This window comes from Salvelinus sp. IW2-2015, linkage group LG12 (genome assembly GCF_002910315.2).
Source record: "Salvelinus sp. IW2-2015 linkage group LG12, ASM291031v2, whole genome shotgun sequence".
NCBI lineage: Eukaryota > Metazoa > Chordata > Actinopteri > Salmoniformes > Salmonidae > Salvelinus > Salvelinus sp. IW2-2015.
The window spans coordinates 13,924,870-13,951,696 of record NC_036852.1 but is presented as its reverse complement, the minus strand read 5'-3'; the positions used below and the strand labels follow the sequence as shown (position 1 = coordinate 13,951,696).

At 40.5% G+C, this 26,827-nt stretch overlaps 1 protein-coding gene across 1 annotated transcript; it reads left to right on the top strand.

The window, feature by feature from the left end:
* Positions 1 to 1,445: 1,445 nt before the first annotated feature.
* On the top strand, positions 1,446 to 26,626 carry LOC111971130 (zinc finger CCCH domain-containing protein 15-like). The gene is made up of 10 exons (XM_023997923.2): positions 1,446 to 1,640; positions 2,273 to 2,368; positions 11,024 to 11,129; positions 13,419 to 13,571; positions 13,670 to 13,770; positions 15,363 to 15,545; positions 15,877 to 16,023; positions 16,156 to 16,257; positions 18,277 to 18,409; positions 26,371 to 26,626. The coding sequence occupies exons 1-10, from the start codon at positions 1,563 to 1,565 to the stop codon at positions 26,538 to 26,540; spliced, it is 1,269 nt and encodes a 422-aa protein (XP_023853691.1). The 5' UTR covers positions 1,446 to 1,562; the 3' UTR covers positions 26,541 to 26,626.
* Positions 26,627 to 26,827: the final 201 nt, after the last annotated feature.

Genomic DNA, 26,827 nt, shown 5'->3' with positions numbered 1-26,827 from the left:
GGCAGCGCTCATTGTTTTATTTTACTGGAGAGCCCCTAGTCCTGCTCAACATGCCTCAGATAGCCCCCTTGTCCCACCCCCCACACATGYGGAGACCGCACCTAACTTAACTGGCGCCTCCAGAGATGTAACCTCTCTCATCATCGCTCAATGCCTAGGTTTACCCCCACTGTACACGCACCCTACCATACCATTGTCTATACACTATGCCTAGAATCTACCCTACCACGCCCAGAAATGTGCTCCTTTTATTCTCTGTTCCCAAAGCACTAGACGACCAGTTCTTATAGCCTTTAGCATACCCTCATCCTACTCCTCTGTCACACCCTGACCATAGGAAGCCTTTATTTTCTATGGTAGAGTAGGTCAGGGCGTGACTAGGGATTTAGTCTAGTTTATATTTTCTATGTGGGGTTCTAGTTTGTTTTTTCTATGTTGGTGTGTTGGTATGATTCCCAATTAGAGACAGCTGGCTATCGTTGTCTCTAATTGGGGATCATACTTAAGTAGCATTTTTCCACCTGTGTGCTATGGGATATTGTTTGGAGTAAGTGTATGTAGCACCTCTGTTGTCACTGTTTGTTTTTGCAAAGTTTCACTATTAAATATTATGTGGAACTCAACATACACTGTGCCTTGGTCCGTCTATACAAACGATCGTGGCATCCTCCTCGTTTCCTCTGGTGATGTAGAGGTTAACCCAGGCCCTGTGTGTCCCCAGGCGCTCTCATTTGTTGACTTCTGCAACCGTAAAAGCCTTGGGTTCATGCATGTTAACATCAGAAGCCTCCTCCCTAAGTTTGCTTTATTCACTGCTTTAGCACACTCCGCCAACCCTGATGTCCTAGCCGTGTCTGAATCCTGGCTTAGGAAGGCCACCAAAAATTCTGAAATTTCCATCCCCAATTACATTTCTGTCAAGACAGAACTGCTAAAAGCAGCAGAATTGCAATCTACTGTAGAGATAGCCTGCAGAGGTCTTTCATACTATCCAGGTCTATGCCCAAACAGTTAAAGCTTCTACTTTTAAATATCCATCTCCCCTGAAATAAGTCACTCACTGTTGCCTCTTGTTATAGACCCCCCTCAGCTCCCAGCTGTGCCCTGAACACCATATGTGAATTGATTGCCCCCCATCTATTGTCAGAGTTCGTACTGCTAGGTGACATAAATTGGTATATGCTTAACACCCCGGCCGTCCTACAATCTAAGCTAGATACCTCAATCCAAGATGGCGTAGCAGTGCAGACGTGTTTTTGTTCGTCCTCTAGTGTACTTTTGTACCACGATTTTGACTTTGTGGCTGTGGTATAGAGTGACAACCGTTGAGGAACGAGGACGTTAAACGATGGTCAAAACTCTCCAGCACAGTAGGTGTCGGTAATGCACCATTATGTTGGATGCCAACCGCCCCCAAAAAACACCTAGGAAGAAAAAGAATTACCACTGACATCATTCAGCGTCAACTTGGTAACAAGTTGTCACGGAGTGGCCTGTTAGTACTGCATGTAGCGGTGGCTATCGTAATAGAATAATTCAAAAATATAGTTACATCATTCACTATGCCTCCGAAGAAACCAGTTCAAGCTGCCGCGGGTAGTAAAAAAACGCAAGAAAAGAAGAAAGAAAAGATCATTGAGGTGAAATCCCTTATGCGCACGAGATCCAAATTACATGGGATAATGCTAAGCTAGTTTGCTAGCTACCGGTAGCTAGCTAAGTTACAGTAACGTTCAAATGTTATTTTGTGAAGCTAGTAAGATAGACAGATAACGTTAGATGCTAGCTAGTTATACCACGTATTGTTGAAAGCAGAACACTTTCCAACCGTTATATTTGCTAGGTACCAACCTAACGAACGTTAGCGTTCTTATGCTAACCCCTTTTTAAGAACGTGGTAGCTACTGGTAGCTAACTTGTGCTTGCATGATGTAGCTTGTTAGCTGCAGACAGTAGCTAGCAAAGGTTACAATCGTATTTATTCGAATTAATGTCAAGTGTAGCTAAGTTGTGTGATCGTCTGTCCACGGCTTGAATGAACTGCTTAGTTAGTAGTTGTAACACAGATGAAAGGTTGGCTAGCTAGTTATCATCTCTAATATTTGTCGGTAAAGTAACCCAGGCTAGTTAGTCAGCTACTATAAATCTACTTAGATAGCTAGCGCCAGAAACATTATTTTGTCGTTGAGGTTTCTAATAGGTAGCCTGCCAACTAACATTAACGTTATGTCCTTTATTAAATTGCTGGTATTCAATTTGTTTATCTATATAGGACAAGACATTTGGTTTGAAGAACAAAAAGGGTGGAAAACAACAGAAATTTATCAAGAATGTCTCTCAGCAAGTCAAGCAAGTTCCTGGTAGTAAGGTAAGATTGCGCAGCTAGGCCTACAGTCTTATTGTTTCTCAATTAATTGTCCTAATGACCACTGGCTTGACTTGTAAAGAGATGGTTGCCATTAGAACATCATCAACCTATAGCCATAATAACCCGGCTTTTGTTCATGTCTTCTCTCTAGTTAGAATGTACCCAATTCATAGACATTAATTGCTTTAGCGCCTATTGACAATAGTATCTTGTCACAGGGGGAGTTTTGTTAAGAGCCCGACGCTTGCAGTAAACATTAACACGCATCGCTTGTGGTACTGTTTTGGAAACATAAGGAACATATCCTGTATATCAGCAAAGAAAAATAAACTAAATGTTGAAAAAATACACACTATTTATATGGTTAGTGTTCCCACACAGCCATTTCTCCATGTTACAGCGCTTGTTTATTGAAGACAGGCTTCTGTCCAAACACTTAAAAGACACACCCTCGTCCACTTACCCTCACCTTATGCCCTTGGGGAAATCCCCGTTGCCATCTTGGAGGGGTGTCCAAATGATTAGCCAAGCAAGGGAAGTTTGCAACGTAAGCCCCTCAGCCCTTGTTTTTAGTCGGCTTTGCTAGTGTACAATTATGTTCACTCCGGGGCCCGAAACTCCCCATAATTCAATTTGTGACAATTATACATCCGATAAGAAGTCTGCGAAAACTTAAACATCAATGGAGAAGTCAACATACAAGTGTAAGTCAAAACGAATGTAAATAAGTTAGAAATTGTGCTACTAATGCACATGACAGCACAAACACATCTCGTAAAAAGTAAATATGTTTTTGTTTGGTGATCTTTTGGAAATTGTAGAAGTAAAACATTTTCCAGCAGAAGTTCTAGCTAGGCAGTCTAACGTTAGTTAGCTAATTAATTTGCTAACTATCATACAGTAAGTGTATATTAATAATTATATATTTAATTTAAGTAGACATGCACTCATAATTGACTGTAGGGCATATAAATAACCCACACAGCCACCCACTGGTGGCTGAAAACACAATCATCGAGGGATGGAGTGACGAATTTCTGACCAAGGCTGGTCCATTTTAAAATTAATTCCTTCCTCCCTTGCCCTGCAAGTGTATACTCATCAGACGTAATGATACTTCATCAGAAGTGTCCACTTAATTTGAGGGCTGAGGGGATAGGGTGGGTCTTTTAAGTGTTTGAACCGCAACCACAGAAGTTACCGCCTGTGCTAATTAGCTATCTAGCGTGCTCCAAACATTTGTGTTTAACAAATGGAACTCAGGAGGTGTAGCTAGGTCGGATGGAGCCACCCATAGCTGTATAGATCTGTGCAACACTGCTTCAGTAATTGTATATTTTTTATTTGAATGATTCTTTCTAACTAAGTACTAAATGTTTCGAAAGCTGTATCGCAAGCAACGATTATTTACGTTTCTAAACTTCAAAACAGTCGGGATTGTAGGTCACACGAGCCAGTTGTGGGTGACGCTGAAAACTGTAAGGAGAAGGCAAAATGCTCCCTAGAGTTTTTGAGAGCTAGTCAGAACAGTGTGTTATGCCAGAATGAGGACAGCTAATGTTAAAGCAACCCGTTGGGATTTTACAACACTTAAGGTAGCTACTACTCACCTCAATGCTAAGCATTGCATTTTCTTGGGATTCAATGGACTGCTATAGCATTTGCTAGGATATCAGGCTGACGAAAAAGGCAGTTTGATAAAAAATGGGCAATATTTCAATCTTATTGATTAAACATTTATCATTTGGGGGAAATTACAGAGTACAGCGACATATTCTATCCCTGGATTGAGGTACATTTTCCTAGCCATATTCCGTGCTGTCCACGTTCTGGCATAGCTCTGTTCCAACTAGAGAAGAAATTTACATAAGTCAGGTTCTTATGGCTACATCAATCTATAGATGTTTTCTTGCTAATTTACTTTGACACATCTAGCCTAATTTTTGCCTGGATCTAGCATCTTAATGCAACCGCTTTGTCAGATTTCAATAAAGCTTTACGGAAAAAGCAAACCATGCAATAATCTGAGTACGGAGCTCAGAAACCAAAACAAGCCAAACATATACCCGCCATGTTGTGGACTCAACAGAAGTCAKAAATAGCATTACAAATATTCACTTACCTTTGATGATCTTCATCAGAATGCACTCCCAGGAATCCCAGTTCCACAATAAATGTTTGATTTGTTCGATAACGTTCATAATTTGTCCAAATACCTCCTTTTTGTTCACGTTTAGCCCAGTAATCCAAATGCTCAATACGCGATCGCTTAGTTAAGACAAAGTCAAAAAAGTCATATTACAGTTCGTAGAAACATGTCAAACGAAGTATAGAATCAATCTTTAGGGTGTTTTATCATAAATCATCAATAATGTTCCAACCGAAGAATTCCTTTGTCTTCAGAAATGCAATGGAACTCAAGCTAACTCTCACGTGAACGCGCGTGGTCAGCTCATGGCACTCTGCCAGACCACTGACTCAATCCCCTCTCATTCCCCCCTCCTTTACAGTAGATGCATCAAACAAGGTTCTGAAGACTGTTGACATCTAGTGGAAGCCTTAGGAAGTGCAATTTGGCCTCATAGAGACTGTATATTCGATAGGCAAAGAGTTGAAAAACTACAAACCTCAGATTTCCAACTGCCTGGTTGGATTTTTCWAAATTTTTCACCTGCCATATGAGTTCTGTTATACTCACAGACATCATTCAAACAGTTTTAGAAACTTCAGAGTGTTTTCTATCCAAATCTACTAAAAATATGCATATATTAGCAACTGGGACTGAGTAGCAGGCAGTTTACTCTGGGCATGCTTTTCATCCAAACGTGAAAATGCTACCCCCTATCCCAAACAGGTTAATGTAATTTATTTAGGCCGTTTAAAAAAATATTTTATCAATCAATTAAAAATCTACATATCAGCCAGGATCGGAATGTCACTTTAGCGTGTTTGTGGGCATCACTTGTATCTGTGCAAGACGAGTGGGCCGTTGCTCAAGGAGAGCGAGACAGTCGGACATTGCAGAAGCAGGCCTAACATATAAAATAGGATTAAGAACAGACTAATAACTAAGTAGCCAATTCAAACATATATTGTACCCTCTAGGTAACTGTCTAGCTATTATTAGCATGTATTAATGTTTTGGTAATTTCCCTAAACTTTCCACTGCCTACACTCACGAATATGGCTATACAAGTTGATTTAACAAAACAAATGATTGTATTAGTTGGTATTTGGTTAAATCGTGGTGAATCGAATTATGTGAATCAAAATAATTGGAACTGCGAACTGTAATTTTAGGAAAACATATTAATGTAGGCTTTTGGTTTAGGTGGCTTCAACTTGTTTAGTAGATACCTCCATTTTAATTGTATCATCCAATGTTGGGACATTGCATCTCTAGATGCTAGTCAGCCTGCAAAGTAAATACTTCTAAGGCAGCTAAGATAAATGACTAAACTAGAAAATGTTAATTTACTGAATTTGTGGGCTTGCTTCAGTTGAATAAAAATATTTGTAACTAGGGTTGCAAATTTTGGGGAATATTTAGAGGTGGCACTTTCCATGGGAATTAAAGGGAATATATGGGAATTAACGGAATATATGCAAATTAATATTAATACCATTTAAATGTAGATGTTTTTTGCATTGTAAATATTTACCATATAATATGGAGACATAAACCTTTTACCTTATCATAAGTAGACATAATTGCAAATTATTAAATCCTTCCAATAGAAATAAATAAATGTAGTTACGAATTTAACTTGAATTAAATTAGTTGACTCTTCACATGGGATGATTTCACTGAACAACAAAAGAGAATATTGAATGATCCCCAATGATCTATCGCATCTCCCAAAAACATTTTCAACATGCATCTTTAAAATTATAGTCTAGAAACTAAAGCTTTGGTTGTCTTCCTCTCAGGCTTCCATGTCTTCTCCCTGGACCTCCTCAATGTCCACCTCTTGAACATCAGACTCTGAGGCTTCATCTTCACTGTCACTTTCTAACCTTTTTGAGGATGGCTCTTTGTCAGGCTCAAAAACGCAAATTTGCCTGGATGGCCACCAATTTTTCAACCCTTGTATTGGTCAGTCTGTTGCGTGCTTTGGTGTGTGTGTTCCCAAACAAGGACCAGTTGCTCTCTGAGGCGGCTGATGTTGGTGCGATTTGGAGGATGATGGAGGCAACAGGGGAAAGAGCCTCAGATACACAGTGCCTTCCACCAGGTGGCTGATGAGATATGTTGGCACGACTGCAAAAAATGAGTAAAAAAACAAACAAATACAATTCCATGTACAGATAAATAGTTTAGCAGTTAGATTAAACAACTCCTTTGTAAGATAAATGTTTTAAAATGAAACATGTATGGAAACAGGTGAATTAACACTCCTCAGTTAGCAGGCTCAAGCAAGCTAAAACCCACATAGTTTTTGCTACCAACTATCAGAAATTGTTAACAAGTTAGAAATGAATTAAACACACTTTTCTGTAGGCTATTATTTACTAGTTAACAAAAATCATGTTTGTCATATAAAATATATTCACCCCACCCAGTATTGCAATCAAAACTTTACCAGAAGGCATGAAGTCCTTGGCTCAGACAGTGTAGTACTGTGAGAATCAGCTGCACATGTGCATGCAGAGGATTGCAATTCCATTGAATTGGGGATAGTTTAACCCAAATATGCCATAAGACCTAGTATTGCCTTATGTATATCCCACAAAAAAAGTTCACTGTTATGAGCTAACTTCCCATGGAAAATTTCCAGAAAAATTCTGGAAATTTACTGGAAAGTTTCCAAACCTTTGCAACCATATTTGTAACCTACCATAGCCATTTGATATATTGAATGAGATCATTATTTCAAGAGGTAAAACCTATTTGGTTGTAATGTTGCAATGTTATACATCAGAGGTGGTCAAATCAAATGTTATTGGTCACATACACGTGTTTAGCAGATGTCATTGCGGGTGTAGCGAAATGCTTGTTTCTCTAACTCCAACAGTGCAGTAATATCTAACTTTCACAACAATACACACATCTAAGTAAAGGAATGGAATTAAGAATATACACTGCTCAAAAAAATAAAGGGAACACTTAAACAACACAATGTAACTCCAAGTCAATCACACTTCTGTGAAATCAAACTGTCCACTTAGGAAGCAACACTGATTGACAATACATTTCACATGCTGTTGTGCAAATGGAATAGACAACAGGTGGAAATTATAGACAATTAGCAAGACACCCCCAATAAAGGAGTGGTTCTGCAGGTGGTGACCACAGACCACTTCTCAGTTCCTATGCTTCCTGGCTGATGTTTTCGTCACTTTTGAATGCTGGCGGTGCTTTCACTCTAGTGGAAGCATGAGACGGAGACTACAACCCATACAAGTGGCTCAGGTAGTGCAGCTCATCCAGGATGGAACATCAATGCGAGCTGTGGCAAGAAGGTTTGCTGTGTCTGTCAGCGTAGTGTCCAGAGCATGGAGGCGCTACCAGGAGACAGGCCAGTACATCAGGAGATGTGGAGGAGGCCGTAGGAGGGCAACAACCCAGCAGCAGGACCGCTACCTCTGCCTTTGTGCAAGGAGGAGCGGGAGGAGCACTGCCAGAGCCCTGCAAAATGACCTCCAGCAGGCCACAAATGTGCATGTGTCTGCTCAAACGGTCAGAAACAGACTCCATGAGGGTGGTATGAGGGCCCGACGTCCACAGGTGGGGGTTGTGCTTACAGCCCAACACCGTGCAGGACGTTTGGCAAAATTTCCCACTGGCGCCCTGTGCTCTTCACAGATGAAAGTAGGTTCACACTGAGCACGTGACAGAGTCTGGAGACGCCGTGGAGAACGTTCTGCTGCCTGCAACATCCTCCAGCATGACCGGTTTGGCGGTGGGTCAGTCATGGTGTGGGGTGGCATTTCTTTGGGGGGCCGCACAGCCCTCCATGTGCTCGCCAGAGGTAGCCTGACTGCCATTAGGTACCGAGATGAGATCCTCAACCCCTGTGTGAGACCATATGCTGGTGTGGTTGGCCCTGGGTTCCTCCTAATGCTAGACCTCATGTGGCTGGAGTGTGTCAGCAGTTCCTGCAAGAGGAAGGCATTGATGCCATGGACTGGCCGCCCGTTCCCCAGACCTGAATCCAATTGAGCACATATGGGACATCATGTCTCGCTCCATCCACCAACGCCACGTTGCACCACAGACTGTCCAGGAGTTGGCGGATGCTTTAGTCCAGGTCTGGGAGGAGATGCCTCGGAGACCATCCGCCACCTCATCAGGAGCATGCCCAGGCGTTGTAGGGAGGTCATACAGGCACGTGGAGGCCACACCACTACTGAGCCTCATTTTACTGTTTTAAGGACATTACATCAAAGTTGGATCAGCCTGTAGTGTGGTTTTCCACTTTAATTTTGAGTGTGACTCCAAATCCAGACCTCTATGGGTTGATAAATTTGATTTCCATTGATCATTTTTGTGTGATTTTGTTGTCAGCACATTCAACTATGTAAAGAAAAAAGTATTTAATAAGAATATTTCATTCATTCAGATCTAGGATGTGTTATTTTAGTGTTCCCTTTATTTTTTTGAGCAGTGTATAAATATTCGGACGAGCAATGTCAGCCCTACATAGACTAGGATACAGTACAATAGAGTACAGTATATACATATGAGATGGGTAATGCAAAATATGTAAACCATTAAAGTGGCCAGTGATTTCAAGTCTGTATATAGGGCAGCAGCCTCTAATGTGCTAGTGATTGCTATTTAACAGTCTGATGGACTTGAGATAGAAGCTGTTTTTCAGTCTCTTGGAAGTGCTTCTCCTTCCAATAGGGCGCTTCCCCTTTAATTACCAATTAAATAGCCAGCCTCAGCTGCACAAAAGTGAGGTTGTGATGGAGACGTGAACAAGGATTTGTTCAACCCTCAGTTCCGAAGCTTCTCGCTTCCGTTTTGTTGTATTTAAGTGTGCTTTGTAGCCTAATTGCAAGTGTGGCCTTTCTCCGCTGGAGATCTGTTGGCGGATCGGATTGTATGTCTGACCAACTGACTACAATCTTTTTGTATACGGTATTTCATTTGTTTTGGTGTGACGTATACCGTGATGAATTATGTGGTTAGTTGTAGTTGAGGACTTATTAAGATTGGATAAGCTTTATGGTTGTGTGGTAAAATAAGTGTTATTTTGATTGTATGATTGATACTGGGTTTACGCTACACTTGTATGAACGRACAAACATTGCGTGACTAAGGTCACTTGAGTTCCTTGAACTCCTTTACCGGGCAGAACTCTATTAGGCCCGAGGTACAGGACTTTTCTGGAGGCACCAGAGCTCATTATTTGTTATATTATTATGTGTGTGTGATCATTTGTTGGTAATACAACCCACGCAAAATAATAGTTGTTTTGAAGTTATTTCCAATGTTTTAAGGGTTTATGAAAATTGTATGTCCATCCTGACTTTTACATGAGTCCTTTGTATTGGTGTATTGTATTGGTGTAGGCTTACCATGGAATCGGTACATCAAAAATCTTTTCCCAACTATTTCGCAATCTGTATGGCACAGTTGTCAACATCCTGGTCCTCAAATGAAACTGGTATACTTTCGTATTGATGCTATTTTTATTCCTCCGCCAGCATTTTAAAAAGTCGGTTTGGTAATACTTTCCTGTGGATATTTTGTCAAAAATGTCCAATGGCATAGGACCAACAAAGTGGACAATTGGCAGAGTAAGTCCAAATGACAGTTCATTCAACATTCTGGCCACACAAGGCAAAACAAGGCACTGTTACGAGAATTTTGTTCTCAGTTGTTCATAATACCCAATTGAATTAATTACTCAGCCTGAAACCCAGAATTTGTAAGAAACTGGTTGAAATGAATCAGACGGAGGCCCCGCCACAATAGTCAGAAAATGTATTTACGAGAGTGCTCTGCCAATCATTACATGTACATTGGTTTATTTACCTCATTTCGTCATAAATGTCCCTCTAATACAATGACAATATAGTCACAAGTCCTTCTCATACATTGCCTGCCACCTGTTATACAATCTACTACAAGCCTAAGGTTTCTCCCCTGCCTAGGTGGGGGGACTTCCTTCTCTGTTATCCGTTTCACAGTGGTCAGTTCCATAGTGGTCACAAGTTGTCTGCCACAGTTCCTTGCCTACTAACAGTCCCTCTTTCTTATGGACAAACATTCTTCATCAGACAGGATATAATTCTGTTATATTTGTAGTTAAATGTATACATTATTTAGTCAGTATTCATAAAAATCCCATAACAGGCACCTTCTGGAAAATGTAAATGTTTGTAAAGCTGACCTAATCAAATCAGTTTGTCATGTGCGCCGAATACAACAGGTGTAGACATTACAGTGAAATGCTTATTTACAGGCCCTAACCAACAGTGCAATTTTTAAGTAAAAATAGGTATTAGGTGAACAATAGATAAGTAAATAAATAAAAAAAACAACAGTGAAAAATAACAGTAGTGAGGCTATATACAGGCACCGGTTAGTCGGGCTAATTGAGGTAAGTTTAAGCTATAAGCTATAGCTTGCTATTAGGTCAGGAGACCGGCAAACCTGGTTCCTGTCGTGGACTTGTGACTAACTAGATCCTGTTTTCCTAGGTTGCTGCTGAAGGGGACAAGAACAGAAAGGGTGACAAGAAGAAAGAGTTAGATGAGCTGAACGAGCTTTTCAAGCCAGTGGTGGCTGCTCAGAAGGTCGCTAAAGGTGAGGATGGAAATGTTGTCTATATTCAGCTACAAAGTTTCCCCTGGTACATATATTCTGAAAAATGCTCTGGTTAATATAAAAGGACATTTTGCAACCTTACCCTATTGAATGCTTAGCAAACTCCTATTGTCAGGCTTAATCACTGATTAGGCCTATGTGGACTACCCACTACTGTTTGTCAAGAATTAGAACAGGGCAAAGGTGCAAAAAGTTATTATGATATAAACTGAGCAATTTCAGACAATCTTTGTGCACCACGCAAACTACTGTGTTTATCCTCAATCTAGAAAAGCCATCAAGTGTGCATAGAGTTGCATCATTGAGGTTTTGTGTCGGAGATACTAACATATTTTATTTTAAGTTCTTATTTACAATGACGGATGTTACAATTCTAAATGATTCATTCCATTAGTGGATAGTTGTCTCTGGAGGGTTATATCAGGTTTCAATTAACACAATTTGCAATGTTTGCTCTAAGTTGTCTCAAAAGAAAAGTTTATTGCAATGCATCAAATTACAAGATTAACACTAACATGTAAAAGCATTTGTAACACCTTTAACAAATTAGATGTTTACTGTTATGTTAATGAAGTTCTTACAGATTGTATGGCATGTTTGTAATGAATGTTAATGTTTATGTTGTACAGTACCAGTCAAAAGTTTGGACACACCTTCTCATTCAAGGGTTTTTCTTTATTTTGACTAGTTTCTAAGTTGTAGAATAATAGTGAAGACATCAAAACTATGAAATAACACATGGAATCATGTAGTAACTAAAAAAGTGTTAAACAAATCAGAATATATTTTAGATTCTTCAAAGTAGCCACCCTTTGCCCTGATGACAGCTATGTACCCTCTTTGCATTCTCTCAATCACCTTCATGTCACATGGAATGCATTTCAATTAACAGGTGTGCCTTGGTAATAGTTAATTTGTGGAATTTCTTTTCTCCGTAATGCATTTGTGGAAATCAGTTGTGTTGTGACATGTTAGGGGTGGTATACAGAATATAGCCCTATTTGGTAAAAGACCAAGTCCATATTATGGTGTGAACAGCTTAAATAAGAACTTTGAAAGGTTCTTCAAGTGCAGTCGCAGAAACCATCAAACGCTATGATGAAACTGGCTCTCATGAGGACCGCCACAGGAAAGGAAGCACCAGAGTTACCTCTGCTACAGAGGATAAGTTCATCAAATTTACCAGCCTCAGAAATTGCAGCCCAAATAAATGCTTGAGTTCAAGTAACAGACACATCTCAACATCAACTGTTCAGGGGAGGCTGTGTGAATCAGTAATTCATGGTCGAATTTCTGCAAACCACTACTAAAGGACACCAATAAGAAGAAAAGACTTGCTTTAGCCAAGAAACACAAGCAATGGACATTAGACCAGTGGAAATCTGTCCTTTGGTCTGATGAGTCAAAATGTGAGATTCTTGGTTCCAACCGCATTGTCTTTATCAGATGCAGAGTAGTTGAACGGATGATTTCCGCATGTGTGGTTCCCACTGAAGTGTGGAGGTGGTGGTGTGGGGATGCTTTGCTGGTGACACTGTCGGTGATTTATTTATAATTCAAGGCACACTTAACCAGCATGGCTACCACAGCATTCTGCAGCGATACGGCATCCCGTCTGGTTTGGGCTTAGTCCCACTATCATTTGTTTTTCAACAGGACAATGACCCAACACATCTCCAGGTTGTTTAAGGGTTATTTGACCAAGAAGGAGAGTGATGGAGTGCTGCATCAGATCTGGCCTCCCAATAACCCGACCTCAACCCAATTGAGATGGTTTGGGATGAGTTGGACCGCAGAGTGAAGGAAAAGCAGCCAACAAGTGCTCAGCATATGTGGGAACTCCTTCAAGACGTTTGGAAAAGCATTTGAGGTGAAGCTGGTTGAGGGAATGTTGAGTGCAAAGCTGTCATGAAGGCAAAGGGTGGCTACTTTGAAGAATCTAAAATATATTTTGATTTGATTTAACCCATGATTCCATGTGTTATTTCATAGTTTTGATTTATTTTCTATTATTCTAAAATGTAGAAAATAAAGAAACCCTTGAATGAGTAGGTGTCCAAACTTTTGACTGGTACTGTACATAATTTAAATCATTACCCAATATTGTTACCCTGTGTTGGGTTACAATAACAAAAGAGAATATTTTTTTCTTAATGTGTAGTTATTCTATTAAATCCACCTAACTGGCAAGTGGCAGGAAAGACCCTGAGGTAATGAGCGCAAGAAGAAACATTCAGTACTTATTATATTTTCCTCTTAATTCTGCAGGGGTGGACCCAAAGTCAGTTCTCTGTGCCTTCTTCAAGCAAGGCCAATGCACCAAAGGAGACAAGTGCAAGTTCTCCCACGATTTGACACTCGAGAGGAAGTGTGAAAAACGGAGCCTCTACGTCGACAAGAGAGATGACGAGCTTGAGAAAGGTTAGTGTCTTCTAACCATTAGTGTTGTCAGCAGTGAAGAGACAGCTGATATCTCTGCTGGGTTTTGTAGAGCTGACTATTTATCCTGTTTTGTATAGACACCATGGATAATTGGGATGAGAAGAAGTTGGAGGAGGTTGTGAACCAGAAGCACGGAGAAGCTGAAAAGAAAAAAGCTCAAAGCTCAAAAACTCAAATTGTATGTTTTGGCACATCCCTCTAAGAGCTAAGATTCATCACTACTATACAGTGCATTCGGAAAATGTTCAGACCCCTTCCCTTTTTCCACATTTTGTTACAGCCTTATTCTAAAATGGATTAAATTTAAAAAATCTTCATCAATCTACACTCAATACCCCATAATAACAAAGCAAAAACAGGTTTTTCAATTTTACATAAGTATTCAGACCCCTTGCTGTGAGACTCAATTGAGCTCGGGTGCATCCTGTTTCCATTGATCATCCTTAAAATGATTCTACAACTTGGAGTCCACCTGTGAAAAAAAATATTGATTGGACATGAAAGGCACACACCTGTCTATATAATGTCCCACAGTTGACAGTGCATGTCGGATCAAAAACCAAGCCATGAGGACGAAGGAATTGTCCGTAGACTTCAGAGACAGGATTGTGTCGGCACAGATCTGGGGAAGGGTACCAAAACATTTCTGCAGCATTGAATGTCCCCAAGAACACAGCGGCCTCCATCATTCTTACATGGAAGAAGTTTGGAACCACCAAGACTCTTCCTAGAGCTGGCTGCCCGGGCCAAACTAAGCAATTGGGCGAGAAGGGCCTTGGTCAAGGTGACCAAGAACCTGATGGTCTCTCTGACAGAGCACCAGAGTTCCTCTGTGGAGATGGGACAACCATCTCTGCATCACTCCACCAATCAGGCCTTTTATTGTAGAGAGGCCAGACGGAAGCCACTCCTCAGTAAAAGGCACATGGCAGTCCKCTTGTAGTTTGCCAAAAGACACTAAAGGAAAGACACTAAAAACACGATTTCCCTGGTCTGATGAAGTTTGAACTCTTTGGCCTGAATGCCAAGTGTCACATCTGGAGTAAATCTGGCAGCATCCCTACGATGAAACATGGTGGTGGCAGCATCATGCTGTCGGGATCTTTTTCAGCGGCAGGGACTGGGAGACTAGTCAGGATCGAGGGAAAGATGAACGGAGCAAAGTACAGAGATCCTTGATGAAAACCTGCTCCAGAGCACGCAGGACCTCAGACTGGGGTGAAGGTTCACCTTCCAACAGGACACTGACCCTAAGCACACAGCCAAGACGAGTGGCTTCGGGACACGTCTCAATGTCCTTGAGTGGCCCAGGCAGAGTCCTGATTTGAACTCGATCGAACATCTCTGGAGAGACCTAAAGATATGTGTGGCGACGCTCCCCATCCAACCTGACACAGCTTTGATGATCTGCAGAGAAGAATAGGAGAAATTCAGACGTGCCAAGCTTGTAGCGTCATACCCAATAAGACTAGGCTGTAATCGCTGTCGAAGGTGCTTCAACAAAGTACTGAGTAAAGGGTCTTAATACTTATGGAAATGTAATATTTCAGTTTATTTTCCATCAGTTTGCAAAAATGTCTAAATCTCTTTTTGCTTTGTAATTATTGGGTATTGTGTGTAAATTGAGTGTGGAAAACGATTGAATCTATTTTAGAATAAGGCTGTAAAGTAACAATGTGGGAAAAGTCAAGGGGTCTAAATACTTTCCAAATGCACTGTATATTAGGATACATTGACTTTAGACTGACTTCTGCTTTTATCGTCATGTAGGTTTGCAAGCATTTCCTTGATGCCATTGAAAACAACAAATATGGTTGGTTTTGGGTATGTCCTAGTGGAGCTGACACTTGTATGTACCGCCATGCATTGCCTGCTGGGTTTGTGCTAAAGAAAGACAAGAAGAAGGATGAAAAGGAAGATGAAATCTCAATGGAAGAGTTGATAGAGAATGAGGTAGATATGAACACTTTTTCATGAAAATACAAGTTCCTACTTGAGATATTTCAGTTGTTGTTGTTAGTATTACAGTTAAAGCCACAATGTTTGTTTCAATCGGCAGCCTCGCTACTTTATCCACTCTGAAATGCATAAAGAGCTATGGATGCCAGGACTGGCTGTTAACTCTGTTAAAGTTTGCGATCACTCTGTGACCAACATACTTTTTTTTTTTTTTATCTAACTTGGGACTTATTCAATAACGTAGTGCTGAGATTGAGATCCTGTGAAGTTTCCGTGGACTTTTACTGTTTAAGAAATGTTACCAAACAATTACTTTGTCTATCAGCGATCTGCCCTCGGACCAAATGTCACCCGAATAACTCTGGAGACCTTCTTGGCCTGGAAAAAGAGGAAAAGGCAAGAGAAAGTGGCCAAGGCAGAGCAAGACATAGAGAAAAAGAAAGCTGATTTCAAAGCTGGCAGGTCCTTTGGGGTGAGCTTTGATTTTGTTTTCTACCAGAGGATGTCGCCAAAGCTCGAAATTATCATTTATTTTGATTGCAGTATCACATCTTACAGATAAGTTGAAAACATTTTAATACTAACACGAATTGTTGTTGTGTAGGTTAGCGGCCGTCAAGTATTTGAGTTTTGCCCTGATCTGGCTGATGATGACGATGAGGAGGCTGATGACATAAAATATGTTGAGGACGATGATGACTTTGAGGTAAGCCTGATAAAGCATATTTTTCAATAGGCATGTATCTCTGGGGATACTCAGGAAATCTTTACTGAAGTAACTTGAGGACGTGTTGGCGCTACACCAGATTTCATTATCATGAAGTGATACATATGTATAACATTGATACTAGAGGTTGAACGATTATGATTTTTCAACACCGATACCGATTTATTGGAGGACCAAAAAAAGCCAATACCGATTTAATCTGACAATAAAAAAAAAAAAATGTATTTATTTATTTGTAATAATGACAATTACAACAATACAGAATGAACACTTATTTTAACTTAATATAATACATCAATAAAATAAATTTTGCCTCAAATAAATAATGAAATATGTTAAATTTGGTTTAAATAATGCAAAAACAAAGTGTTGGAGAAGAAAGTAAAAGTGCAATATGTGCCATGTAAAAAAGCTAACGTTTAAGTTCCTTGCTCAGAACATGAGAACATATGAAAGCTGGTGGTTCCTTTTAACATGAGTCTTCAATATTCCCTGGTAAGAAGTTTTAGGTTGTAGTTATTATAGGACTATTTCTCTCTACCATTTGTATTTCATAGTGTAACAGTATAGCTTCCGTCCCTCTCCTCGCCCTACCTGGGCTCGAACCAGGAACACATCGACAATAGCCACCCTCGAAGCATCGTTACGCATCGCTCCACAGAGCAAGGGGAACAACTACTTCAAGGTCTCAGAGCGAGTGACGTCACCGATTTAAACGCTATTAGTGTGCACCCCGCTAACTAGCTAGCCATTTCACATCGGTCACACCAGCCTAATCTCGGGAGTTGATAGGCTTGAAGTCATAAACAGCTCAATGCTTGAAGCACATTGAAGAACTGCTGGCAAACGCACGAAAGTGCTGTTTGAATGAATGCTTACAAGCCTGCTGCTGCCTACCACCACTCAGTTAGACTGCTCTATCAAATCCTAAACTTAATTATAACATAATAACACACAGAAATACGTGCCTTAGGTCATTTATATGGTCAAATACGGAAACTATAATTTCGAAAACGAAACGTTTATTCTTTCAGTGAAATACGGAACCGTTCTGTATTTTACCTAACGGATGGCATCCCTAAGTCCTAAATATTGCTGTTACATTGTACAACCTTCAATGTTATGTCATAATTATGTACAATTCTGGCAAATTAATTACGGTCTTCGTTAGATATAAATGGTCTACACACAGTTCGCAACGAGCCAGGCGGCCCAAACTGCTGCATATATCCTGACTGCTTGCACGGAACGCAAGAGAAGTGACACAATTTCTCTAGTTAAAATAAATTAATGTTAGCAGGCAATATTAACTAAATATGCAGGTTTAAAAATATATACTTGTATTGATTTTAAAGGAAAGCATTGATGTTTATGGTTAGGTACACACTGGTGCAACGACAGTGCTTTTTTAGCGAATGCGCTTGTTAAATCATCACCCGTTTGGCGAAGTAGGCTGTGATTCGATGAGAAATTAACAGGCACCGCATCGATTATATGCAACGCAGGACATGCTAGATAAACTAGTAATATCATCAACCATGTGTAGTTAACTAGTGATTATGTTAAGATTGATTGTTTTTGATCAGATAAGTTTAATGCTAGTTAGCAACTTACCTTGGCTTCTTGCTGCACTCGCGTAACAGGTAGTCAGCCTGCCATGCAGGCTCCTCGTGGAGTGCAATGTAAGGCAGGTGGTTAGAGTGTTGGACTAGTAACCGGAAGGTTGCAAGATCAAATCCCCGAGCTGACAAGGTAAAAATCTGTCGTTCTGCCCCTGAACAAGGCAGCTAACCCACCGTTCCTAGGCCGTCATTGAAAATAAGAATGTGTTCTTAATTGACTTGCCTTGTTAAATAAAGGTAAAAAAATATATATAATAATTATCGGCCACAATCAGTGTCCAAAAATGCCGATTTACCGATTTGTTATGAAAACTTGAAATCGGCCCTAATTTAATCGGCCATTCAGACCTCTGATACTGGTTATTCCTCCCCACAGGTTGAAGATGTTCAGGAGTTCCAGGACATTGATCTAGCCAGGTTTGTTCCAAAGGAAGTTGACAACACCGGAATAACTGTTGCTGCAGTTGACAGATTCACAGCCAAATCAAAGCCAACAAAGGAAACGAATGGTGAGTGTTTGAAATTATTCTGCCAATGAAAACTGAATGGAAGCACATTATCCTTGATCTCTATTTTTTTAAGCATTTATCTTTCTATCCAAATGTGTTTCCATCTAACATGTACAGTACTGCGCAAAAGTTTTAGGCAAGTGTGAAAAATGCTTTAAAGTAAGAATGCTTCAAAATAGACATGTTAATAGATTATATTTATCATTACATTACGTTATATTTGGTGTGACCACCTTTGCTTAACAGTATAAATTTTTCTGGGTTCACTCTCACACAGTTTTTGAAGGAACTCGGCAGGTAGGTTGGCCAAACATCTTGGAACTAACACAGTTCTTCTGTGGATTAGGCAGCTCCGGTGCTTCTCGCTCTCATGTAACTCCAGACAGACTCGATGATGTCGATCTGGGCTCTGTGGGGCCATAATATCACTTCCAGGACTCTTTGTTCTTCTTCGTTGTAGTGTTGGATCGTTGTCATGGCTGCAGATAAATTTGGGGCCATCGGATGCCTCCTGATATTGCATGATGGATAAGGATCTGCCTGTACTTCTCAGCATTGAGGAGCTTCATTCTGACCAACCATCCTACTCCATTTGCAGAAATGAGCCAACTTTGCAGACACTCATTCGTGTACCACTCCTCAGCCCTTCGGCGAACAAACTGCTCTGCTACAGCCAATATTTTAAATTTTGACTCATCAGTCCAGAGCACCTGCTGCCATTTTTCTGCACCCCAGTTCTGTGTTTTCAGGATATTTGAGTCGCTTGGCCTTGTTTCCCGCGGGAATGGCTTTGTCCGCAGGTCTTCCATGAAGGCTGCATGTCTTTCATGAAGGCCGCTTCTGACCAGACTTTGGCGAGTAGATGGTGTACCTGGGTCCCACTGTTTCTGCAAGTTTGAGCTGATGGCACTGCTGGTGCCAAGTGATAAGGTGATGATGTGTCAGTACGGCAGTACGGTTCCTTGGCCGACCACTGCGTCTACAGTCGTGGGCAAAAGTTTTGATGATAATATTAATTTCCATAAAGTTTGCTGCTTCAGTGTCAGTGTTTGTCAGATGTTACTATGGAATACTGAAGTATAATTATGTCAATTATTGACTTACATAATGATGTAGAATTTTGTTGACCCTTTTTCAAGACCTTGCAATCCGCCCTGGCATGCTGTCAATTAACTTCTGGGCCACATCCTGACTGATGGGCAGCCCATTCTTTACATAATCAATGCTTGGAGTTTGTCAGAATTTGTGGGTTTTTGTTTGTCACCAGCCTCTTGACCACAAGTTCTGGGGAGTTTTCCTGCATGGACCCAAAATATGTTTTGTTCCCCGAGCCACTAGTTGTCACTTTTGCTCTATGGCAAGGTGCTCCATCATGCTGGAAAATGCATTGTTCGTCACCAAACGTTCCTGGATGGTTGGAGAAGTTGCTCTCTGAGGATGTTGGTACCATTTCATTATTCATGGCTGTGTTCTTAGGCAAAATTGTGAGAGAGCCTATCCTTGGCTGAGAAGCAACCACACATGAATGGTCTCCGGATGCTTTACTGTTGGCATGACACAGGACTGATGGTAGCGCTCACCTTGTCTTCTCCGGACAAGCTTTTTTTCCGGATGCCCCAAACAATCGGAAAGGGGATTCATCAGAGAAATGACTTTACCCGTCTCTCAGCAGTCCGATCCTGTACCTTTTGACAGATTGCTCTGTCCCTGATGTTTTTCCTGGAGAGAAGTGGCTTCTTTGCTGCCCTTCTTGACACCAGGCCATCCTCCAAAAGTCTTCGCCTCACTGTGCGTGCAGATGCACTCACACCTGCCTGCTGCCATTCCTGAGCAAGCTCTGTACTGGTCGTTCCCCTGAATCAACTTTAGGAGACGGTCCTGGTGCTTGCTGGGCGCCCTGAAGCCTTCTTCACAACAGTTGAACCGCTCTCCTTGAAGTTCTTGATGATCCGATAAATGGTTGATTTAGGTGCAATCTTACTGGCAGCAATATCCTTGCCTGTGAAGCCCTTTTTTTTGCAAAGCAATGATGACGGCACGTGTTTCCTTGCGGGTAACCATGGTTGACAGAGGAAGAACAATGATTCCAAGCACCACCCTCCTTTTGAAGCTTCCAGTCTGTTTGAGCTCAATCAACATGACAGAGTGATCTCCAGCCTTGTTCTCGTCAACACTCACACCTGTGTTAACGAGAGAATCACTGATATGATGTCAGCTGGTCCTTTTGTGGCAGGGCTGAAATGCAGTGGAAATATTTTTTGGGGATTCAGTTCATTTGCATGGCAAAGTGGGACTTTGCAATTCATCTGATCACTCTTCATAACATTCTGGAGTATATGCAAATTGCCATCATACAAAATGAGGCAGCAGACTTTGTGAAAATTAATATTTGTGTCATTCTCAAGACTTTCTGCCAAGACTGTACAGTCCTCAACGTTGCCCTTTTCTTTGTGCTTCTTCAAAAGAGCTTGGACAGCACGTCTGGAAATCCCTGTCTGCCTTGACAATTCTGCCTGGGAGTGACCTTGCTGATGCAGTATAACCACCCTGTGTCTTGTTGCTGTGCTCAGTCTTGCCATGGTGTATGACATTTGACAGTGAACTGTCTTCACCAACCTCACCTTGTAGCTGAGTTTGGCTGTTCCTCACCCAGTTTTATTCCACCTACACAGCTGTTTAAGTTAATGACCGTTTCAACCTACATATTGAATTGATGATCATTGGCACCTGTTTGGTATAATTGTTTAATCATACACCTGATTATATGCCTACAAAATCCCTGACTTTGTGCAAGCGTACCTACAAGAATTGATGCTGTTTTGAAGTAAAGGGGTGGTCACACCTAATATGGATTTGATTAAGATATTTCTTCTGTTCACTCACTTTGCATTTAGTTAATTGATAAATATAATCTAGTAACATGTCTATTTTTCAAAGCATTCTTACTTTAAAGCATTTTTTTCACACCTGCCTAAAACTTTTGCACAGTACTGTATGACTTTAAACCTCTTTCTATCATACAATTTGCCCCTTTTAAGGCTGAGGGCTATCTGAGATTCACTTGTTTCTGTAAAAAGCCGGTAAACTCTCAAATTCGTAGACAGACCTAATGATACAACTACTGACCATCCATGAGATCAAAATTATAGTTTAAGGGACAATCTGTAGTTGGTACATCTACTTTCAGACTTATAAATGAATGATATGTACCCGTTGACTTCTGAAGAATAATACTTATAAATGCCACATGAGCTTAGTTCAGCTGTCGTACCCCATCAGAATCCAAAATATAAGCTTGTCTTACTCCTATGTTTGTAAGCGAAGTAAAACATGGTTAAAATGGCACAAGATGTGACTGACATTTTACAGATGGGTAGAGCGTGAAGAGAGGGTGGAAGAGCAGGTTTGAAGCACTAGGCATCTTGTTATGACATGCATTATCTCAATTAGATCCACAGAATTATACCTAGGAGGAGCAGCTTCTATGAAGGAACTTTGAATGTCCTTTGAGCTAGCTTACAAGCGTGTGTGTGTGTACAGCGGCACCAGAACTAAAAACACGTCTCGCCTTTTTTGTAATGAATAAATCCAATGTGAAATGTAATAACTAGGCCTATAGTAATCTTTAAGTAGCATTCAAAAAGTTAATCCATTATTTTCTAGCTAATAAAAAACCTCCCGATCTTCTCACGGTTTTAACATCAGTACAGTAGCCTATACTTTGGAGGGGGAAGGGCAGGGAGCCTGCACAATGACAAATATTTTCAGCTTGTGGGACAAGAAAAAAATGCCTGGAACGTAAAATAATGTTAACCTGTCTGGCAACTCCTCCCACATTCCACTGAAAAGGCAGAGCGCGAAATTCAAAAAATATTTTTGAGAAATATTTAACTTTCACACATTAACACGTCCAATACAGCAAATGAAAGATACACATCTTGTGAATCCAGTCAACATGTCCGATTTTTAAAATGTTTTACAGCGAAAACACCACATATATTTATGTTAGCTCACCACCAAATACAAAAAAGGACAGACATTTTTCACAGCACAGGTAGCATGCACAAAGCCAACCTAACTAACCAAGAACCAACCAAACTAACCAAGAAACAACTTCATCAGATGACAGTCTTATAACATGTTATACAATAAATCTGTTTTGTTCGAAAAATGTGCATATTTGAGGCATAAATCAGTTTTACATTGCAGCTACCGTCAAGAAATAGCACCGAAGCAGCCAGAGTAATTACAGACACCAACGTCAAATACCTAAAATACTCATCATAAAACATTTCTGAAAATCGATGTGGTAAGCAAATTAAAGAAAAAACATCTTGTGAATCCAGCCAATATTTCCGATTTTTTTAAGTGTTTTACAGCGAAAACACAATATACATTATATTACTCTTACTACAAAATAGCCTACCACACTACCGCATTCATTCATCAAGGCACGTTAGCGATAGCAATAGGCACGTTAGCGATAGCAAATAAACCAGCAAAATATATTAATTTTCACTAACCTTCATAAACCTTCATCAGATGACAGTCCTATAACATCAGGTTATACATACACTTATGTTTTGTTCGAAAATGTGCATATTTAGAGCTGAAATCAGTGGTTATACATTGTGCTAACGTAGCATCTTTTTCCCAGAATGTGCGGATATTTTTATGACACTCAACTATTCTGACCAAATAACTATTCATAAACGTTACTAGAAAATACATGTTGTTTAGGAAATGATAGATACACTAGTTCTTAATGCAATCGCCGTGTTAGAATTCTAAAAATAACTTCATTACGACATCCAGCTTAGTTATAGCGAGAGAGTACCCAAAATCTGGGCACAAACTACTATTTCACATGTTCGACAGATATATGAAATAGCATCATAAAATGGGTCCTACTTTTGATCTTCCATCAGAATGTTGTACAAGGGGTCCTTTGTCCAGAACAATCGTTGTTTGGTTTTAGAATGTCCTCTTCTCCAGTCAATTAGCACGGAAAGCTAGCAAAGTAGCGCGAAGCTCTCCTTCCTGAACAAAGGCACACAACGCAACACGCCTAACATCCCGAATAAATTTCAATAATCTAATAAAACTATATTGAAAAAACATACTTTACGATGATATTGTCACATGTATCAAATAAAATCAAAGCCGGAGATATTAGTCGTCTATAACGACAGCTTTTCAGAAGGCAAAACCAGGTCCATTCACGCGCGCTCCAGAAAACAGGAAACTGGTGACACGTCATGCCAAGAGATTTTATTCGACCCCAGATCAAGTTATACACTCCATTTCTTCTCTCACTGCCTGTCGACATCTAGTGGAAGACGTATGAAGTGCATGTATACTAATAAATATCAAGGACATTTATAGGCATGCCCTAGAACAGAGCATCGATTTCAGATTTTCCACTTCCTGTCAGCAAAATGAGTTCTGTTTTACTCACAGATATAATTCAAACGGTTTTAGAAACTAGAGAGTGTTTTCTATCCAATAGTAATAATAATATGCATATTGTACGAGCAAGAATTGAGTACGAGGCCGTTTAAATTGGGCACGATTTTCCCCCAAAGTGAAAACAGCGCCCTATGTCCTCAACAGGTTAACTGATTTCCATGCTTTTTAAAATAACAGTTCTGTTCCGGAGTATGGATCACTTTTGTTCCCGGTTCCAATTCTGTTACACAATTAAATATTTCTGTTCCCTGAAGCGGTTCCAACCCCTGTTTTAAAACTATAATTTTGATATCATGGACGGTCAGTCCTTGCATCCATAGCTCTGTTTATGAATTTGAGTGAATTCTAGCCCCATCCCATAGCTTTTTGCTGAAATGGGCAGGGAGAATGCTTTGTTTCAACTGAGGATTTCCCCTTTAACTTCTTGTGGCTGCAGGGGCAGTATTGAGTAGCTTGGTTGAAAGGTGCACAGAGTAAACGGCCTGCTCCTCAGTCATAGTTGCTAATATATGCTTATTATTATTATTATTATTATTATATCACTCTGAAGTTTCTGAAACTGTTTGAATTATGTCTGTGAGTATAACAGAACTCATATGGCAGGCAAAAACCTGAGAAAAAATCCAAACCGGAAGTGGAAATTATTAGGCTGGTCGATTTTCAACCAAGATCCCATTGAAATCACAGCGAGATATGAATGAGTTTTCACTTCCTACGGCTTCCACTAGATGTCAACAGTCTAGAACTTTGTCTGATGCCTCTACTGTGAAGGGGGGCCGAATGAGAGAGGAATTAGTCAAGTCTGCCATGACCTGACCATGCACATTCACATAAGAGGGAGCTCTGTTCCATCGCTCATCTGAAGTCAATGTAATTCTCCGGTTGGAACGTTATTCAAGATTTATGTTAACAACATTCTAAAGATTGATTCAATACATCGTTTGACATGTTTCTACTGACTGTTACTGAACTTTTGGACATTTCGTCAGCTTTTAGGGAATGCGCTTCGTGACTTTGGAATTGTTTACCAAATGCGCTAACAAAAGTAGCTAATTGTACATAAATAACGGACATTATCGAACAAATCAAGCATTTATTGTGGACCTGGGATTCCTGGGAGTGCATTCTGATGAAGATCATCAAAGGTAAGGAAACATTTATCATGTAATTTCTGGTTTCTGTTGACTCCAACATGGCGGCTAATTTGACTATTGTTCTGAGCGCCGTCTCAGATTATTGCATGGTTATACAAGTTCTACACATGGACTTATAGATATACCTCCCCTTAATGCAACCGCTGTGTCAGATTTCAAAACAGCTTTACGGAAAAAGCAAACCATGCAATAATCTGAGGTCGGCGCTCCGAGCACAATCAAGACAAAAATATATCCGCCATATTGTGCAGTCAACAGAAGTCAGAAATAACATAAACATTCACTTACCTTTGATGATCTTCATCAGAATGCACTCCCAGGAATCCCAGTTCCACAATAAATGTTTGTTTTGATCAATAATGTCCATTTATTTCAATTCCTCCTGTTCTAGCGTTCAGTACACTTTCCAGGCAAGTCCAGCGGAAAGTACGGACAAAGTTTAAAAAGTGATGTTACGGTCTGTAAAAACATGACAAACGAAGTATTGAATCAATCTTTAGGATGTTTTTAACATAATTCTTCAATAATGTTCCAACTGGAGAATTCCATTGTCTTCAGAAGTGTGATGGAACAGTGCTCGCTCTCACATGAACGCGCATGGTCAGCGCATGTTCAGCTCATGGCAGACCTTACTCAAACCCCTCTCCTTCGGCCCCACTTCCTTGTCTGATGCTTCTACTGTGTTCTAAAGACTGTTGACATCTAGTAGAAGCCTTAGGAAGTGCAACATTACCAATATCCCACTGTATCTTCAATAGGAGCTGAGTTGAAAATCGACCAACCTCAGATTTCCCACTTCCTGGTTGGATTTTCTCTCAGGTTTTTGCCTGCCATATGAGTTCTGTTATACTCAGACATCATTTAAACAGTTTTGGAAACTTCAGTGTTTTCTATCCAAATCTACTAATAATATGCATATTCTAGCTTTTATGGCTGAGTAGCAGGCCGTTTACTCTGGGCACGCTTTTCATCCGAACGTGAAAATACTGCCCCCTACCCCAAAGAAGTTAAGCGTATAGTGTTTGTTTGAAAGCAATGTAATTGTAAACAATGGAGTAAAACAAGCTTATATTTTGGGTTCTGATGGGGTATTTTGGGTTCTGATGGGGTATAAGTTATATTCTTCAGGAATAAATGGCTATATAAAAGTATTTTTAAGTCCAAAAATGTCCATTCTAATCCCGGATGCCCCTTGAACAAAGTTGAATGACTCCCTTGCCACGTCACCTACCATTGCAATTTCATTTATGGGTCACAGCACAGATTCTGCGTATATATCTGATGCCTTTGACTGAGCAGATGTGATGTTCTGAACCTGTGCCTTGCGCCCTCTCCCAGATGACCAGCTGAACGGGGCTTGTGGAGGTGTGGAGAACGGTCACGATGGGGAAGACGAGACTCTCGACGAAAAGGAAGCCGAGCCCGTGCCTGTTGACGAGAACCTTTTCACTGGCGAGGACCTGGACGAACTGGATGAGGAACTCAACACACTGGACCTGGATGACTGACAATGATGACTTCTAGTAGAACAGTGCCTCATGGACTATGAATAAGATGACTAAAACAGATTCACAATAAAACATCCTGATGCTCACATCTTGTTACTGCTGCAGTTTCTTTTCCCCCTCAGTGGTCCTGATTGCTAAGAGAGTGAAAAGGATTTGAGAGGGGGTACATCTCGAACTGTATGGTCTTGAAACTGGTTCATGTGAAATCACCAGTTCTTTCTGGCTGTCCTGAATCCTGTATATTGATGTTGGGTTCTATCGTATGAGCATCCTCCTGACTTGCACAA